The sequence below is a fragment of the Chiloscyllium plagiosum genome, chromosome 41, assembly GCF_004010195.1.
Source record: "Chiloscyllium plagiosum isolate BGI_BamShark_2017 chromosome 41, ASM401019v2, whole genome shotgun sequence".
NCBI classification, from domain to species: Eukaryota; Metazoa; Chordata; class Chondrichthyes; order Orectolobiformes; family Hemiscylliidae; genus Chiloscyllium; species Chiloscyllium plagiosum.
The window spans coordinates 4,409,226-4,428,597 of NC_057750.1; the positions used below are offsets into that span (position 1 = coordinate 4,409,226).

The 19,372-nt window shown below is 50.0% G+C and overlaps 1 protein-coding gene across 1 annotated transcript in view; it reads left to right on the forward strand.

The window, feature by feature from the left end:
* The first annotated feature begins 788 nt into the window (after positions 1-788).
* The window catches only part of si:ch211-11n16.2 (zinc finger FYVE domain-containing protein 1), a 28,553-nt gene continuing 9,969 nt past the window's right edge, over positions 789-19,372 (forward strand). Inside the window, exons 1-8 of the mRNA XM_043680663.1 lie at positions 789-813; positions 2,686-2,765; positions 7,677-8,181; positions 9,380-9,597; positions 10,888-10,994; positions 13,451-13,559; positions 14,608-14,705; positions 15,783-15,900. Of these exons, the coding sequence (XP_043536598.1) occupies positions 789-813; positions 2,686-2,765; positions 7,677-8,181; positions 9,380-9,597; positions 10,888-10,994; positions 13,451-13,559; positions 14,608-14,705; positions 15,783-15,900 (1,260 nt within the window). The remainder of the gene's footprint in view (positions 814-2,685; positions 2,766-7,676; positions 8,182-9,379; positions 9,598-10,887; positions 10,995-13,450; positions 13,560-14,607; positions 14,706-15,782; positions 15,901-19,372) is intronic.

The window sequence follows — 19,372 nt, forward strand, 5'->3', positions numbered from 1 at the left end:
ATTACTGACAAGTCAGCCTGTGGCCTAGTGGAAAACATTACCACCTCAGAGTCAGAGGTTGTGGCTTCAGATCATGTGCTGAATGTAGACTGACTCCAAAGAGTTGTGTGGGGGGGGGGGGGGAAGGAGGGTTGATTCTTCTGGAGCCCTCACTGTGAGGGGGGCTTTGGGGAGTCACTTGTAAAAGGGAGTGCGTGCAGTTCCCTAAAATCGGGATGAGGAGAAACAGCATCCTGCCTCGAGTGATCCAGGATAACTGCAAACGTCCCGACAGACTGCATTTACGTAGCACCCTCTGAGGATGTCCCAAAGTGTACGAAGTTCTGAGGGGTGTAGACGGAGAGAAACCTTCCCCCTCCCAGCAGAGGGGTCAACACTTTTAAAGTAAGGGGCAGGAGCTGATGTGAGGAAACATGCTTTCACCTGGAAGTGTATGGGTCTCTGAAAGTCGCTGCCTGAAAGGGTGTAGGGGCAACAGCCTCAGTGGAGTGTTAATCCAGCGCTCCGGGTAGAGATCTGGGGACCTGGTTTCAAATCCCATCGCAGCAATTACCAGCAAATATCTGGAAATGATGAGCCTAATGATGGCCATTGTTGGAAAAACTCATCTGGCCCTTCAGGGAAGGAAACCTTCATCCTTACCTGGTTTGGCCTACACGTGACTCCAGACCCACAGCAATGGGGTTCTCTCTTATTCCCTTTTGGGGCAGGCACTAAACGCTGGCCTAGCCAGGGATACCACTTTCCGTGAGGCAGGAATCGGTGACGTTTTTCGATGTGCGTTGGAAATGCCTCAGCAAGACAGGGCTACAGGCAAGGGCTGGAAAATGGAGTCACGATACTTGGGCCGAAGGGCCTCTTCCTATGCTGCAAAAACTTGATGATTCGAAGTGATTCGTTGTAGCCACAGTTGGAGTGTCAGAAAAGTAAGCTCCTGTGGATATAATTGCAGGTTACCCTTGACATTTCCCTGCAGAGCAGCAGTAACTGCTTCTCAATAATAACTTCATCACATCTAACTTGATGTGGACTGGATTATCACAAATAAACACCCCCACCCCTCCCATTCTGGGGAGTACAGGGGTGATGAAGGTAACAGTTCCTCTCTGTCAAGAAACCACTGCCATTGCTCGCAGGCCTCTCCAGGACGGAAGGAATTAAAGTCTGAGAGCTCTGACACTGTAAGAGTGCATCCAGGGAGGGGTTTCATAGAATCCCTACAGTGTGGAAGCAGGCCATTCAGCCCATCCTGTCCATACTGACCCTCTGACAAGTATCCCACCCAATCCCCGTAACCCTGCATTTCCCATGGCTAATGCACCAAACCTACACATCCCTGGACTCTGTGTGGGGTAATTTTAGCACGGGTCAATCCACCCTAACCTGCACGTCTTTGGACTGTGGGAGGAAACTGGAGCACCCAGAGGGGAAACCCACGCCAACACAGAGAGAATGTGCAAACACAAACAGTAACCCGAGGGTGGAATCGAACCTGGGTCCCTGGCGCTGTGAGGCAGCAGTGCTAACCACAGAGCCACCATGCCTTCCTGGGTTTTTCCTAACGACAAGTGAGATGTAACATTTCTCCCCTCTGCATCCTTTGAGCCCGGGGCATTATAATGCATCGTTATTTAGTTATTTCACATGGGATGTGGGCATCACTGACAGCTTTGGCACATTATTGCTGATCCTGAGTTATCCCTCGAGGTGAGAGTGAGCTCTGAGAGCAACAGAGACGAACAGAGTGCAGGACGCTGCGATGTATTTCCGGCACTGGGCACAGCCCCTCTTGGGGGAGGGGTGGCACGATTCAGTTCCTGAAATTAATATGCTCCTGAATTAAAAGTGACCCTTCCTCACCAGCAACATGGATGCCCAGTGACACGGTAACACATCCTCAGCAACATGGGAATCATGCCCGTTTCGGCAGCATATGTTGGGGGAAGTCAGGCATGATGTGAGTCACTGCAAGTGCAGCCCTATTGTGTAAGTAATCCTGCTCTTGTCAGCACATCCTTGGGCTCCGACACTAATTGGTCCAGGTGAGCGGTGGAGCTTGGCCATTCTTCATCCAGGTGCTTGGCACATCCCCACCTTGCAGGCCTCTGGTGGAACTGCTCCAGGGCCTGTTCATGCAGAGCAGGCTGGGACTGTGCCCAACGTCAGAGGCTCCAGCACAACACTCCTGTAGATTGTGTATACAATTACACAATCGAATGTCGACTTGCAGAGGAGTGACTCAAACTTGAAAATATTGATGCTTGTGATCTGAAGCTTGACTAGATTAGATTTCCTACAGTGTGGAAACAGGCCCTTCGGCCCAACCAGTCCACACCGACCCTCCGAAGAGTAACCCACCCAGACCCATTTACCTCTGACTAATGCACCTAACACTATGGGCAATTTAGCATGGCCAATTCACCTGACCTGCACATCTTTGGAGTGTGGGAGGAAACCGGAGCACCCAGAGGAAACCCACGCAGACACGGGGAGAATATGCAAACTCCACACAGACAGTCGCCTGAGGTTGGAATCGAACTTGGGACCCTGGTGCTGTGAGGCAGCAGTGCTAACCACTGAGCCACAGTGCCACCTCTTCCAGGGCTTCCCACACTCTGGGACAATTTCCCTCAGACAGGAAACACGATGATATTGTGGGGCTGCTGTAGCATGGGGACTGAATAGGAACAGCTGCAGGATCTGTTTCAAGTCTCTCCGCTTTCTTTCTCTCGTGGTGGACATCAGCCAAAGGAAAGACATTTGAGGTCTGATTTTATTTTTATTCTAAATTTTTTCCTGGGATGAGGGTATTGCTGGCTGGGCCAGACTTTATTGCCTATCCCTAATTGCCCTGAGGGCAGTTAAGAGTCAACTCCGTCACATGTAGGCCCAGACCAGGTTAAAACAACAGGTATCCCTCGCGAAAGGGCCTTAGTGAACTCGATGAGTTTTTATGGCAGTTGATGAGATTTGTTTTGAATTTCAGATTTATTCAATTTATGATTTAAGAAGCTGCCCTGGTGGAATTTGAACCCATTTCCCCAGACCATTAGGAACACGTTACTGCAGATCAGGCAGCATCCACGGAGAGCTCTGATGAAGAATCATCTAGACTCGAAATGTTAGCTTGCCTTCTCTCCAAGGATGCTGCCTGACCCACAGTGATCTCCAGGGTTGTTTTTTTGGTGTGCCCCCCCCGACCATTAGCCTGGAGTTAATAGCCAAATCTTGAAAGTGGAGTTGCAGGTAGACAGCCCAATGAGTCCAGATAAACCCTCCGAAGAGTAACCCATCCAGACCCATTCCCCTACATTTACCCCTGACTAATGCACCTAACACTGTGGGCAATTTCCCATTGCCAATCCACCCTGACCTGCACATCTTTGTGACTGTGGAGGAAACCGGAGCAAACCCACACAGACACTGGGAGAATGTGCAAACTCCACACAGTCAGTCGCCTGAGGTTGGAATCGAACCCAGGTCTCTGGCGCTGTGAGGCAGCAGTGCGAACCACTGAGCCATCGTGCCACCCCAATAGGATAGTGAAGAAGGCCTTTGGTATGCTTTCCTTTATTGGTCAGAGCGTTGAGTACAGGAGCTGGGAGGTCATGTTGTAGATGTACAGGATATTGGTTAAGCCACTGTTGGAGTATTGCTTGCAATTCTGGTCCCCTTCCTATCGGAAGGATGTTGTGAAACTTGAAAGGGTTCAGAAAAGATTTACAAGGATGTTGCCAGGGTTGGAGGGTTTGACCTACAGGGACTGGGGCTGTTTTCACTGGAGCATCGGAGGCTGAGGGGTGACCTTATAGAGGTTTACAAAATCATGAGGGGCATGGATAGGATAAATAGGCAAAGTCTTTTCCCTGGGGTGGGGGAGTCCAGAACTAGAGGGCATAGGTTTAGGGTGAGAGGGGAAAGATATAAAAGAGACCTAAGGGTCAACTTTTTCACGCAGAGGGTGGTACAGGTATGGAATGAGCTTCCAGAGGAAGTGCTGGTACAATTGCAACATTTAAAAGGCATCTGGATGGGTATATGGATAAGAAGGATTTGGAGGGATATGGGCCGGGTGCTGACAGGTGGGACTAGATTGGGTTGGGATATCTGTTCGGCATGACAGGTGGGACTAGATTGGGTTGGGATATCTGTTCGGCATGGATGGGTTGAACCAAAGGGTCTGTTTCCGTGCTGTACATCTCTATGACTCTATGATTCTATGATACTTTTTGACACCTTACCTGATTTTTTTTTTAAAAAAAGGCTTCTGGAAGTGAGGGTATTTCAAAAGAAAGTTCTTCAGTTTAAACAAAGCTGTTTGTTTGATAGAAACCACATTGACAAACATCCCCTCCCTCCATCCAGTAGCAGTGTGTACCATCTACAAGACAGACTGCCAAAATTCACCCGAGATCCTCAGACAGTATCTCCCAAACAGACAACCACCAACCCCCACCCCCCAAAGAAAGCCAACCCCAACTCTCTCCCAAATGTTTGCTCTCGGATTGTGTGAGGTCCAGGGCATTAAGACAACGATTCCACCCTCTGGCCACTGTCTGTGTGGAATTTGCACATTCTCCCCGTGTCTGCGTGGGTTTCCTCCGGGTGCTCCAGTTTCCTCCCACAGTCCAAAGATGTGCAGGTCAGGGTGAATTGGCCATTCTAAATTGCCCGTAGTGTTAGATGCATTAGTCAGGGGTAAACAGGTCTGAGTGGGTTACTCTTTGGAGGGTCGGTGTGGACTTGTTGGGCCGAAGGGCCTGTTTCCACACTGTAGGAAATCTAAAGGAGATAAGAACAGGAGGAGGCCATTCAGCCTCTCTAAGCTCTTCACTAATGACTGATCTGTGACCTACCTCCATGCCAACCATTTTTTACCTCCTACCCCTAAATACCTTTTGGTTATCAAAAATCTATCGATCTCGGGTTTAAAATGAACGATTGATTGAAAGTTGATTTATTATTTACTGAGGAGCGTTTTAAACCTCTCCCACCCTCTAAGTCAAAGTATTTTCTAATTTCACTCCTGAAAGATCTGGCTCTTTTGTTTTTTGGATATAATAAAAGCAGAAATTGCTGGAGAAATTCAGCAGGTCTGGCAGCATGTGTGGAGAGAAAGAAGCAGACCCTCAAGTCTGGTATCACCCTTCTTCATTTTTAAACACTGCTCTTCCACTTCCCCAAGACCAGCAGGAATGCCCTGTCTCTCGCTCTGTCTCTCGCTCTGTCTCTCGCTCTGTCTCTCGCTCTGTCTCTCGCTCTGTCACACACACACTGTTTTTGTTTAATCATCCTCATTGATTAACTCTGCTGACCACACAGTCCCTGATTACAGTCTCATTTCTGAACTGCTGAGATAGCTTTTTCGAGTGGGGAACCCCTCTATCTGAAAACACTACATTGGTCTCTCACTTGGCCGTCATACCAGATAACTGTGATTGAGCTGGACTTGTGTTTGAAAACGTTCCAGACTTCAAATCTGTTTCAGTAACTTCTTAAAGGGCAGTGTGTGTGAAATGCAGCAGCCAATTTGCACCACATCATGATCAGTAGTGTCATGTTGATCCAGTAGGCCATTCAGCCCATCAATCTGGTTCTGCCATTCAGTGAGATCATGGTTGATCTGATAATCCTCAACTCCACTTTCCTGCCTTTTCCCTACAAACCCATGACTCCCTTCCTGGTCTCAGCCTCGGATATACATATTGACCCAGCCTCAACAGCCCCTACTGGGAAGAATTTTGCACATTCATTACCCCCTGAGTAAAGAAATTGTTCCTGTGCTCTATCCTAAATGTTTAACCCCTTATTCTGAGATGATTCCCTCTGGCCCTAGACTCTCCCACATGTGGAAACAATCTCTCCACATCTCCCCCGTCCTGTAAGATTCAATAAGATTGCTTCTCATTCTCTCCAATGAGAACAGGTCCAAACTACTCATCCTTTGTTCATCAGACCCTCCCTGCATACCCGGTATCAGCCAAGTGCACCTTCTCTGTACTGTCTCCAATGTCAGTGTATCTTCCCTTAGATAAGGAGCCCACAGTTGCTCACAGTATTCCAGCTGTGGTCTGACTATTGCCTTGTATAGGCAAAAGTGAGGACTGCAGATGCTGGAAATCAGAGTCTAGATTAGAATGGTGCTGGAAAAGCACAGCAGGTCAGGCAGCATCCGAGGAGCAGGAGATTCGGCGTTTCGGGCAAAAGCCCTTCATCGGGACTGAAGCAGTTTTAACAAAACCTCACGACTTTTCTACTCCATTCACTTTGAACTACAGGCCAACAGCCCACTTGCCCATAACCTGCAGAGGTTAATGTTTTTGTGATTCATTGTCCTGAACAATGTTTAGTCTTTAAACCAACATGATTCAGAAAATCAAGGAGAAATTCGCCTTTGGGGGTATGTCCTGGGATTGTATAGGTCCACTGGAGAGGACAGAACGAGGGCGGCACGGTGGCTCAGTGGTTAGCACTGCTGCCTCCCAGCGTCAGGGACCCGAGATCGATTCCAGCCTCGGGCGACTGTCTGCGTGGAGTTTGCACATTCTTCCCGTGTCTGTGTGGGTTTCCTCCGGGTGCTCCGGTTTCCTCCCACAGTCCAAAGATGTGCAGGTTAGGATGGATTGGCCGTGCTAAATTGCCCATAGTGTTAGGTGCATTAGTCAGGGGCAAATGAAGGGGAATGGGTCTGGATGGGTTACTCTTCGGAGGGTCACTGTGGACTTGTAGGGCCGATTGGCCTGTTTCCACACTGTCGGGATTCTAAGAGGGTTTCTGATGAATGTTCCTCGCCACTGTGTTGGGAATGGTCTGCTGTGATTTTATCATTATTAATTCGTGGGACGTGAGCACCAATAGCTGGGCCCAGCATTTATTGCCTGTCCCTGGTTGCCCCTTGAGAAGGTGGGGGTGAGCTGCCTACTTGAACCGCTGCAGTCCGTGCAAACCCACAATGCCCTGAGGGAGGGAATTCTAGGATTCTGACCCAGTGACACTGAAGGAACAGCAATATATTTCCACAGTCAGAGTGGTGAGTGGCTCGGAGGGGAGCTTGCAGGGGGTGATGTTCCCATGTGTCTGCTGCCCTTGTCCTTCTAGATGGAAGATTTGGAAGGTGCTGTTGAGGGATCTTTGGTGAATTTCTGCTGAGCATCGTGTAGATGGTACACATTGCTGAGCGTCAGTGATGGAGGGTGTGAATGTTTTAGGTTAGATTCGATTCCCTACAGTTTGGAAACAGGCCCTTCGGCCCAACAAGTCCACAGTGACCCTCCGAAGAGTAACCCATCCAGACCCATTCCCCTACATTTGCCCCTGACTAATGCACCTAACACTATGGGCAATTTTAGCATGGCCACCATAACCTGCAATCTTAGGACTGTGGGAGGAAACCGGCGCACCTGGAGGAAACCCACACAGACACGGGGATGTGCAAACTCCACACAGACAGTCACCCGAGGCTGGAATTGAACCCAGGTCCCTGGCACTGTGAGGCAGCAGTGCTAACCACTGTGCCGCCCATAAATGTTGGTGAATGTGATGTCTATCAAGCAAATTGCTTTGTCTTGGTTGGTGTCATTGAGCATTGAAACAGACTCTTCGGCCCAACTCATCCATGCCATCCATCTTGAGTGATGTTGCGTCTGACAGGATGTCATTGTGGAATTATTTAACAGGTGCCGGATGAGGAGAGTTTTGTGAAGAAACTGGGAGTGCCGGGAGACCAAGCCATCAAGGTCCTCTCCATCTTCGGCAACACGGGGGACGGGAAGTCTCACACCTTGAATGCCGCCTTCTTCGGCGGCCGGGAGGTGTTCCGCACCTCGGACACCCAGGACTCGTGCACGGTGGGCGTGTGGGCGGCCTGTGAACCATCGCTGGACCTGGTCCTGCTGGACACCGAGGGCCTGCTGGGAGCCACCAGTAAACAGGACCGCCGGAGGCGGCTGCTGCTGAAGGTGCTGGCCGTCTCTGACCTGGTAGTGTACAGGACGCGGGCTGAGCGGCTGCACAACGACCTCTTCCGTTTCCTGGGCAACGCCTCCCGGGCCTACCTCCGCCACTTCAGCCACGAGCTGCAGGCCGCAAGCCAGCGCCTCGGGCTCGGACTGCCGATGTCCAGTCTCGGACCCGCCCTCATCGTCTTCCAGGAGACCTCCAACACCAAGCTGCTGGGTGGCGGTGAGTGAGGGGTCTGGGGCATAGGTGGAGGGAGGGGCGCGGTGAGGGTTCTGCCTGAGTGGAGGGGGGGGGGAAGAGGGGGCAATACCTGATGGAGGAGGGGGGAGTAGGCATTGTCTAAGAGGGCCGTTGGCTCAGGAAGGGCATTGCCTGCAGGGAGTGGGGTGATGGGTTGAGGTGATAGGGGCACATTGCCTGAGGAGAGAGGGTGGTCATCGCCTGAGATGGGGGCTTGTTGGAAGAGTGAGAGCTGGGCTGGGTGGGGTGTGCGGTCGGAGGCTTGGCCACTGACCCCCAGCTGGTCAATTCGTTGGCAGTGGGGGAGGGGGTTGGGTGTTGTTCAACGTTAAGTCTGTTCCATCCTTAACATGCCCATAGCCTGCACTTCCCATCCCCCCCACCACAATCAATCCAACCTCGATAACCCCCAGTCCCCCCGCCACACCCACTTCACTCAATCCAATTGTGCCTGTTATCTCTAGTTTGTTGCTAACTCTCACTTTGTAGTTAATGTGAGAATTGCTCTCCCATAGTAAAGTTGCTGGGGACTGAAGACCAATCCCTGGGGCAATGCAGAGGGAGCTTCAGGGTCCCACTGAAGTGGAAGCGATGGCCTGGTGGCATTGTTGCTTGAATATTAATTCAGAGACCCAGATATTTTTCCAGAGACCCGAATCCTGCCAGGGGCAGCTGGTGAAATCTGAATGCGAATGAGTCTATTGAAACAATTGTCAATTGATGTAAAATGGATCCCCTTTAGGGAAAAAAATCTTACCCAGTCTGGCCTACATCTGACTCCAGTCCTACAACCACCATGTGGTTGACTCTTAGCTGCATGGGATGGGCAATAAGTGTTGACCTTTCTATTGACCCCCAAACCCTGGGAACAGAAGTAAAACTAAATTCCGTTCTCTGAGACTAGCTTTCCATTCTGGATTTATTAATTGCATTTAAATTCCATCAGATGCTGTTGAAACGGGTGTCCCCCAATAATCCACTGGTATTGTCAGTATAACAGCGTCTCCCCATAGGCCAGTCACTGACTTGTTGAGAAAGCAACTCGCCATCATTTTCTTCAGGGATGGACGATCAATCGTGGTCTTGCCCGTGTCTCACGCATGGATGTTATTTCTTGATTGAAAAAAGCTGCAGGTTGCTTTTTGACGCAGAGCTTCTCTGTGCTGTGTTGACTTCCTAGACTCCCAGACTCCAGGGAGTGCAGAGCAGCTGCTGCAGAAGAGGTTCCACCTGCTCGGTTTGAGCACAGAAGCTTTCAACTCTGTCGAGTATGTTGGCACGCAGACAACGAGCCCCCCCACCGATTTCTCTGGGTTCCTGGAGGCAGTGCGTCAGAGAGCAAACAGCACCTTGACCCGCTGTCGGAGATCACCCGCCATTGTCTACAATGTGTTAAAGGTAACGCCGGGGTGAACGGACTGATGGGGGAACTGGCAGATTGTAACTTCCACTGGCACTCATAGGCATCTCTCCACCCTGCAGGCACTCTGCCTCTATTCCTGATGAAGGGCTTTTGCCCGAAACCTCCAATTCTCCTGCTCCTCGGCTGCTGCCTGAACTGCTGTGCTTTTCCAGCGCCACTCTGATCTAGAATCTGGTTTCCAGCATCTGCAGCCCTTGTTTTTACCTAACTCATAGGCAATGGCTGGCTATGCCCATCAATCCTTGCCAGGCCGCGGAGTCTCTGATTGTCAGCAGGGTCTACAGGATGACCATCAAATGCATATCCCTAACCCACAAACCGAAGCCACGCAAGAGAACGTTCCAGAACTCTCATTCCCGGCTTGTGCGGGGCATCTCTAGTGGCCAGACTGGCTCCTGAGAGGGTGGGGGGTTGGGGCCTGAGTGAAACCTGGAATTGAAAGCTAGTCTCGGTGACGGTGCCCATGATAACCATCATTGTTGTAAAAACACCCTTCAGGTTCACTAATGTTCCTTCAGGGAAGGAAATCAGCCATCCTTACCTGGTCTGGCTCAGCCACGTGGCTCCACACCCAGTTGCGGTTGACTCTGAATTGGCCGAGCAAGGCGCTCGTTCAAGGGGCAGTTAGGGATGGGCTACAAATGCTGGCCTTGCCCAACAACATGAAAATAAAAGAAATTGTTGCTCCATCAAAGAATTTGCATGAAATTGAAGGGCTGAATGGCCTTTTGTGGGCTGGCTTTGCATGAGAAGGCAAAGTGTACAGGAATGCTTGATTTCTTGTCTCTCTGTGTCTCTCTCTCTCTCTCTCTCTCTCTCTCTCTCTCTCTCTCTCTCTTTCTCTTTCTCTCTCTGTCTCTCCCCTGAAAGAGAGAGAGAGAGACTCCTAGTGCAGTACTGAGGGAGTGCTGCTCTGTCAGAGGTGCTCTCTTTCAGGGGAGTTGTTAAACCAAGGCCCCTTTCTGCCACTCCAGTTTGACATGAGAAGTGCCACAGTGACCTCTGTCCTGGCCCCAGTATTTGTGCCAACGACCTACGCCATTTTCCTTAAAAAAAAAAACACACACCGATCTGTCAGTTATTGACATCTGTTTGTGGGATCTCACTGTGCACTTATTCTACTGCACCCCTTGCGTGGTGAAAATGCTGGTATTCCGCTGGCTGTAAAGCACTTTGGGGTGAGCTGAGGTTGTGAAGGGTGCTATAGGAATGCACGTTGCGTCTAGCTGAGAGATGTTCCTGTTTTATTTCCCTTCACCCCTCAGGCTCTGAGTATCAGATTCAACGGTGAGATTACAGATAGCAGGATTGTGGTTGACTGTTTCTTCCCTGATGAGTACTTCAGCTGCTCCAGAGTGTGCCTCTGCTGTGGGTGAGTTCTCCCCTCCCCCTCGTCACTGTCATTGACCCCGACCTGATAGAGGTTTACAAAATCATGAGGGGCATGGATAGGGTAAATAGGCAAAGTCTTTTCCCTGGGGTCGGGGAGTCCAGAACTAGAGGGCATAGGTTTAGGGTGAGAGGGGAAAGATAAAAAAGAGACCTAAGGGGCAATTTTTTACTCAGAGAGTGGTACGTGTATGGAATGAGCTGCCAGAGGAAGTGGTGGAGGCTGGTACAATTGCAACATTTAAAAGGCATCTGTATGGGTATATGAACAGGAATAATTTGAGAAGGATATGGGCCAAGTGCTGGCACAGGGGACTAGATTAATTTAGGATATCTGGTCGGCATGGACGGGTTGGGCTGCAAGGTCTGTTTCCATGCTCTATGACTATGCTACTGAATAAAATTCACTCCGAATTCACAATCGCGCCCATGTTTCAAATCTCCCAGCCAGGGAAAGCGTTTTTTTATTTCAAAACTGGTTTAGCAGCCAGGTGGTAGTGAAACAATCTGAGAAACAGTGAGCCTGTGTAAATACAATAGATCTCAACTAAGCTGAAAGGAAATCTGTATAGGGATTCCCTTATCCAAGCTGTTGGGTCCTCACTTAACTGTGGGATACCATTGGATCACCACGCTGCTTAGTCTCTTCCAAAGAAAACTGCCCTAAATTGACTGATCATTCCTCACTGATTTAATTCTCAAATCCTGGTAGCATCCTCTTCCTGTTGCCCAGTGGTGGGTATTGCTAGATTAGTCATATCAGCCACGATCCAGAATCAACAGCCTAATTGAGTTCCCATATCTTCAGGTAAACGTGTCCCAAACATCAGAGAGCTGGCTATAAATGTCTTCAGGGTCGAGAGTGTGGTGCTGGAAAAGCACAGCAAGTCAGGCAGCATCTGAGGAGAATCGACATTTCGGGCATAAGCCCTTCAGCTGGACGTCAATTCCCCTGCTCCTCGGATGCTGCCTGACCGGCTGTGCTTTTCCAGCGCCGCACTCGTGGCCCTGATCTCCAGCATCTGCAGTCCTCACTCTCTCCTGTAAATGTCATCACCCAGAGAGTGGGGAAGCCTGTGGAATTCTCATAGAAAGCAGATGAGGCCAAGACGTTGAAGAAGGAGTTAGATAATAGTTCTTGGGGCTAAAGGGATCAAAGGGTGAGGGGGAGAGAAAGCAGGAAGAGGGGACTGAGTTGGATGAGCAGCCATGATCAGATTGAATGGGGAAGCAGTCTCGATGGGCCGATTGGCCTACTCCTGCTCCTATTCTCTATGTTTCAATACAGAGATTGTTCGTTTGTTTTTTTGTTTATTGTTGAGGGATATGGAGCAAAAGTAACAAGGAGGACAGGAGGAGACCTTTCAGCCCCTCCAATCTGTTCCACAGTTCAGTTAGAATGAATAGACTAATAGAGATGTACAGGATGGAAACAGACCCTTCAGTCCGACTCGTCCATAGATAGATTTCCTACAGTCTGGAAACAGACCCTTCAGCCCAACCAGTCCACACTGACCCTCCGAAGAGTAACCCACCCAGACCCATATACCTCTGACTAACGCACCCAACACTATAGGCAATTTAATATGACCAATCCACCCTGACCTGCACATCCTTTGGACTGTGGGAGGAAACCGTAGCACCCGGAGGAAACCCCACGCAGACACAGGGAGAACGTGCAAACTCCACACAGACAGTCGCCTGAGGCAGGAATTGAACCCGGGTCCCTGGTGCTGTGAGGCAGCAGTGCTAACCACTGAGCCACCGTGCTGTTGGTATGGAGGGATATGGACCAAACACAGGCAAATGGGACTAGGTTAATTGTGAAAACTGGGCAGGATAGGCATGTTGGGCCGAAAGGCCTGTTACCACAATGTGGGCCAGATATCCCAACCCAATCCAGTGCCACATGCCAGCACCCGGCCAATATCCCTCCAAACCCTTCCTATTCATATACCCACCCAAATGCCTCTTAAATGTTGCAATTGTACCAGCCTCCACCACATCCTCTGGCAGCTCATTCCATACACGTACTACCCTCTGTGTGAAAAAGTTGCCCCTTAGGAAATCCATTTGCTTGCTTCATGTCCATGGGCCGAATGGGCTGCATAGACCATAAGATACAGGCCATTCAAGCACTTGTCCTCCACAGCTCTCTGCAGCAATGAGTTCCACAGACTCCCCCCTCTCTGGCTGGAGAAATTCCCTCCTCACCTCCGTTCTAAAGGGTGGTCCCTTCACTCTCAGACTCTGCCTTCAGGTCCTAGGCTCTCTCTCACCAGTGGAAACATCTTCTCCATGTTCTCTCTGTCCAGGCCTCTCAGTATCCTGTAGGTTTCAATAAGTTTGCACTGCCACCCTCCCCTCCTGCTCAGTGTGTTTCTGTGTAACTGGGGAGAGTGGATGTCATTATTCCCTGTTTTTTCTGTTTGTTTGGAGGGCTCACTGTACCAACAGCATGAACCACATGAAGGACAATGTCCCACACCAGGCAACGGGGAGATGTCGATACATGCACCAGTACAATAACAAGGTGTTAATCTGCAGGGTAAGTGCTGCTTCCTGCTACAGAAGCGAGTACGGTTTGTTCATTAAAGAAACATTTGGACAGGTACATGAATGGAATAGTTATGGAGGGATATGGACCAAACACCAGTACATGGGACTAGATTAAATGTGAAAACTAGGCAGCATAAGCACCTTGGGTCAAAAGGCCTGTTTCCACGATGTAGACCTCTGCGAAATTTGAAAGGGTTCAGAAAAGATTTACAAGGATGTTGCCAGGGTTGGAGGATTTGAGTTACAGGGAGAGGCTGAACGGGCTGGGGCTGTTTTCCCTGGAGCATCGGAGGCTGAGGGGGTGACCTAATCGAGGAGCATGGATAGTGTAAACAGAAAGAGGCATTTGGATGGGTATATGAATAGGAAGGGTTTGGAGGGATATGGGCAGCGTGCTGGCAGGTGGGACTAGATTGGGTTGGGATCTCTGGTTGGCATGGACGGGTTGGACCGAAGGGTCTGTTTCTGTGCTGTACATCTCTATGACGTGTTCCCCATCCCACTTCAAGCAGGGAAGATTGGTGAGAAGATTTAATCAAATGCCTTTCAACCCTGAAAGGCTTTGACAGAGTTATCGGGGAGACACCCACTCCAATGGCAGGAGGGTCAGCAACAAACCAGGGGACACAGGTTTAAAATAATCATCAAAGGGGAAAGGAAGAGAATTGTTTCAAATAAAAATTATTCACTTGTGGATGTAGGAATCACTGCATTTGTTGTCAGTCCCAGTGAAGGCAATAGTAAGCTGACTACTGCAGTCTGTGTGCTGTGGGGAGGCCCCCAGAGCTTTGAGGGAAGATTTTGACCCAGCGACACTGAAGGAACAGCGATGTATTTCCGTGTCGGGATGATGCAACCTGCTGCTTACGAAGCAGTGCAGTGAGTGACCTGTTCTCCTGGTCACCCTTTGCATGTTGAGTCTTTACAATTTGCGGAGGAGAGGGAATGTTACTGATAGGTGCTGTGGTGGGGGGGTAAGAGATGACAACGTGGGATGAAACGTCCTGGTCAGAATGCCTCTGTTTGATCTGATCCAGGTGTGTTACGAACGAGGCTGGGAAGTAACTGTCAACCCCAAAACCTCCGCATCAACGGACAGCAAGTGGTTCGGACTCGCGACCTATGCCTGGTCAGGGTGAGTGATTCTGTCACCGGAGATCGGAACAAAAACTGCACAGTAAGAGGCTGGAGAGCACGGCCCCTGAGCTTCTGTTCTTCAGAAGGATAGAGTGCACCAGCTTTACACCGACCAGGCTCAGGGCATCCCGGCACGTCCACCCCACTCCACTGTGAGGCTTCTCCTGAACCTGTCCCTTGATTACAAACACACTCTGCCTTCCAACCAGCCTCCCCGTGCAGTGCTGAGGAAGCGCCGTGCTATCGGAGGGTCAATGCCGAGAGAGCGCCGCGCTGTCGGAGGGTCAGTGCCGAGGCAGCGCCGCGCTGTCGGAGGGTCAGTGCCGAGGCAGCGCCGCGCTGTCGGAGGGTCAGTGCCGAGGCAGCGCCGCGCTGTCGGAGGGTCAGTGCCGAGGCAGCGCCGCGCTGTCGGAGGGTCAGTGCCGAGGCAGCGCCGCGCTGTCGGAGGGTCAGTGCCGAGGGAGCGCCGCGCTGTCGGAGGGTCGGTACTGGGTAGAATATTAAAGCAAGGTCCTCAATGACCATTTTGGATAAAATATCCCACAGGATACAGTTGGAGAAGTGGTGGGGGGTGGGGGAGGAAGTTACTTTTTGGTGTCCTGCTAGATGTTTATCCCGCCTTCACTGAAACAAAGCTCACAATGCTCCTTTTGGGATCTTGCTATGTGCAAATGGCTGCCACGTGTCCGACATTTGGAGCAGTGGAAACACCTGGATCTGCTTTAAAGGAGGCCAATCCTCAGGGGAAGGGTGCTACATAAATGCTGGTGTTCTTCTCCCTCCCTCTCTTGAGGGAGACTGTAATATTTTCCCAGAAGCCGGGTCTGGAGACTGTGGAGTTCTGAGGTTCCAGAGTTTCTTTCCGAAAACCTAAAGTTGTCCATGATTGGTTTGGCCCTGCTTCCTGTTCCCAGTTTCCCTGGACTCCATCTGATTTCAACACGTCGGCCATCAACTTACTTTCTTCCTTAAATTCCCAGGAAGCAGAGAGAGGTACGTTTTATACAAAAGTCGAATCCTGACTGGCAGTGCAGAGTTTGGTTTCTAGTTGCCTGTATTTTAATTTTCTGCTTAGGTATGTTCTGGAATGTCCAAACTGTGGGGTAATCTACCGGAGCAGACAGTACTGGATTGGAAACCAAGATCCCGAGGCATCAGTTGTACGTCCTGAACTGAAACACGTCTGGCAAGGGGTGAGTACACAGCTCTCTAGCCCCGTCTCTGGGCTTTCAAGGTTAATGTTCAGGCACAGCCGGAAGGGGAATAAAATAAAAACTCATGTGGAAACAATGAAGATTGGAGCCAGTGGAGACCATTTGACCTTTTCAGCTCGCTCCATCATTCAGTCTGATCGCGGAGCTGAATATCCTAATCCAGCCCTCTTCCCCCTATCCTTTCAATGCTTTAGCCACAAGAGCCAAACCTGTCCCCTTCTTGAAACACAGTGTGTTGGCCTCAACCAGTTCCTTTGGTAGTGAACCCACTCCGGGGTGAAGAGATGTCTCCTCACCTCAGTCCTAAATCCTGATCCTTAAACTGTAACCCGCTGGTACTGGACTCTCCCACCATTGGGAACATCCTTCCTGCGTGACACTCCCTCGGCGCTGACCCTCCGACAGTGCGGCACTCCCTCGGCGCTGACCCTCCGACAGTGCGGCGCTCCCTCGGCGCTGACCCTCCGACAGTGCGGCGCTCCCTCGGCGCTGACCCTCCGACAGTGCGGCGCTCCCTCGCCGCTGACCCTCCGACAGTGCGGCACTCCCTCAGCACTGACCCTCCGACAGTGCAGCACTCCCTCGGCGCTGACCCTCCGACAGTGCGGCACTCCCTCGGCGCTGACCCTCCGACGGTGCGGTGCTTCCTCAGCGTTGCACAGGGAGGCTGGTTGGAACACAGAGTGTTTGTAATTGAGGGAGAGGTACAGGAGAGTGTGGAGGATTTGCTGGGATACCCTGAGCCTGGTCAGTATTAAGCTCGTGCATTCTATCCTTCTGTCTAGTCCTGTTAGAATTTTATAGTTTTCTAGAGAACCCCCCTCATTCTCCTAAGTTCCAGTGAATACAATCCTAACTGACTCCTTCTCTCATCATACATTCATCTGACCATCCCTCAAATCATTTAGTAAACCCTCACTGAACTCTCTCCGTAGCAAGAATGTCCTTCTTCAGAAAAAAAAGACCAAAACTGCACACCAAAATCCGGGTGTGGCCTCACCAGTGCCCTATGTATCTGCAGCAAGACATTGTTGTATGTGTACATGAATCCTCTTGCTAACACACAGTTTGTCTGCCTCACTGCCTGCTGCCCCTGCACGGTTACTTCCCGTGATTTCTGAGGGGGACTGTTCAAGGCTGGAATGTGACAGGGTTGTTCAGTCGATGCTTTTGAAAGAAAATTGCGTCATCCGCTGCACGGGTGTGTGTGTGGGTCCGCAGGAATTGGCCAGAGGTGAGCGACGAGGTGAGTCGCTGTTGTGGAATGTCATCAAGGACTCGATGGGCCGAACATCCCTCCTTCTGTGTGCCTCTATTGGTCTCCTTATCTGAGGAAGCATGTACTCGTGACAGAGGGAGTGTAATGGAGGTTAAACAGACTGATTCCTGGGATGGTAGGATTGACATTCAGTGAGGGAGTCCAGAACTAGAGGGCATAGGTTTAGGGTGAGAGGGGAAAGATTTAAAAGGGACCTAAGAGGCAACTTTTTACCAAGTGGATGATGTGTGTATGGAATGAGGTGCCAGAGGAAGTGGTGGAGGTTGGTACAATTACATTTCAAGGGCATCTGGATGGGTTTATGAATAGGAAGGGTTTAGAGGGATATGGGGTAAATGCTGGCAAACGGGACTAGATTAATACAGGATATCTGGTTGGCATGGACGAGTTGAATCAAAGGGTCTGTTCAATGGTGTACATCTCTATGACTCTAAGAAATGCTGGATCGGTTAGGACTGTATTCACAGGAGTTTGGAAGAATGGGAGGGTGATCTCATAGAAACATATAAAATTCTAACAGAGCTCGACAGGGTAAAGGCAGGTTTTCGGAAGATTTGTAACTTAAGTTAGGTACTGGTTGTAAAAGTTTGCTCGCTGAGCTGGAAGGTTAGTTTTCAAATGTTTCGTCCCCATACTAGGTAACATCTTCAGTGGGCCTCCGGATGAAGCCCTGGTGATTTGGCCCGCTTTCTATTTATGTGCTTAGGTTTCCTTGGGTTGGTGATGTCATTTCCTGTGTTGATGAGGTCATTTTGTGTTGGTGATGTCATTGCCTGTTCCTTTTCTCAGTGGGTGTAGATGGGGTCCACCACCTGTTTCTAGGAATTATCGTGCATGTCTCTATTTGGCTTGTCTTAGTACGGATGTGTTGTCCCAGTCGAAGTGTTGTTCTTCCTTATCTGTATGTAAGGATACTAGTGAGAGAGGGTCATGTCTTTTTGTGCCTAGTTGATGTTCATGTATCCTGGTGGCTAGTTTTCTGCGTGTTTGTCCAATGTAGTATTTGTTACAGATCTTGCACAGTATTTCGTAAGTGACATTAGTTTTGCTTGTTGTCTGTATAGGGTCTTTCAAGTTCATTAGCTGCTGTTTTAGTGTGTTGGTGGGTTTGTGGGCTATCATAATGCTGAGGGGTCTGAGTAGTCTGACAGGGTAAACACAGGAAGGGTGTTCCTGGTGGCCAGGGAGCCCAAAACCAGGGATCACAGTCTAAGAATTCTGGGTAGGCCATTTCGGACTGAGAAGAGGAGAAATATCTCCACCCAGACAGTGGGCACCCTGGGGAATTCTCGGCCACAGAAAGCAGTCAAGGATAAAACATTGAATGTTTTCGAAAAGGTGTTAGATACAGCTCTTGGGGCTAAAATGATCCGAGGGTATTGGGGGTGAAAGCAGGAATAGGGACTGAGTTGGATGATCAGCCATGATTATACTGAATGGTGGAGCAGGCTTGAAGGGCTGAATGGCCTCTTCCTGCTATTTTTTGTGTTTCTGTGCTGTATCTGTTTCCTGATCCTAAACCTTGATTCAGGAGGTAAATAAAATGGCACCTCATACCCCTTGGAAAACCATCTCCTGGGGTCAATGCTGTTGCTGTTGGTTTTGACCTGGGTTTTGATAATCATCGATTCGGCCCATGGTAACCAGCTGTTGCGGTGAGGTTGGTTATGTTGACTTGGCCTGAGACTAGCCCACACAGCCAGTGATAGAGCGAGAGAGAGAGAGACATGGACTGTGAACAGGCTTCCAGCCTGGGGCCATCTGTCAGAGACTGCTTTTTGGATGCTGATGGCTTTTGACAGACTGTGGATATCAGCAGCGAGTGAACTGTCTGAACAAGTGTTTAACTGTCTGTGAACAACCCTTGGAGACCAGAACGTGACAAATACTCAGTGAGTTCACGAGGGAATTGGGTGACAGACTGAATCAGGCATTAAACTAACTATTGAAAATTTGCTGCTTTTACACTCTTATCCCAGAGGAGAGAGATGAGTAAAGATTTATGACATTTGAGCATTTCCCCCTCTCCACCTCTCTCTCTCTCTTCATAATTTGTCTCTCTCTCCTGCTTCACACTGTTTCTCCTGCCGTCCCTCACCCCCTCTTTATCCCTCCCCTCCCCTCCCCTCTTTATCCCTCCCCTCCCCTCTTTATCCCTCCCCTCTTTATCCC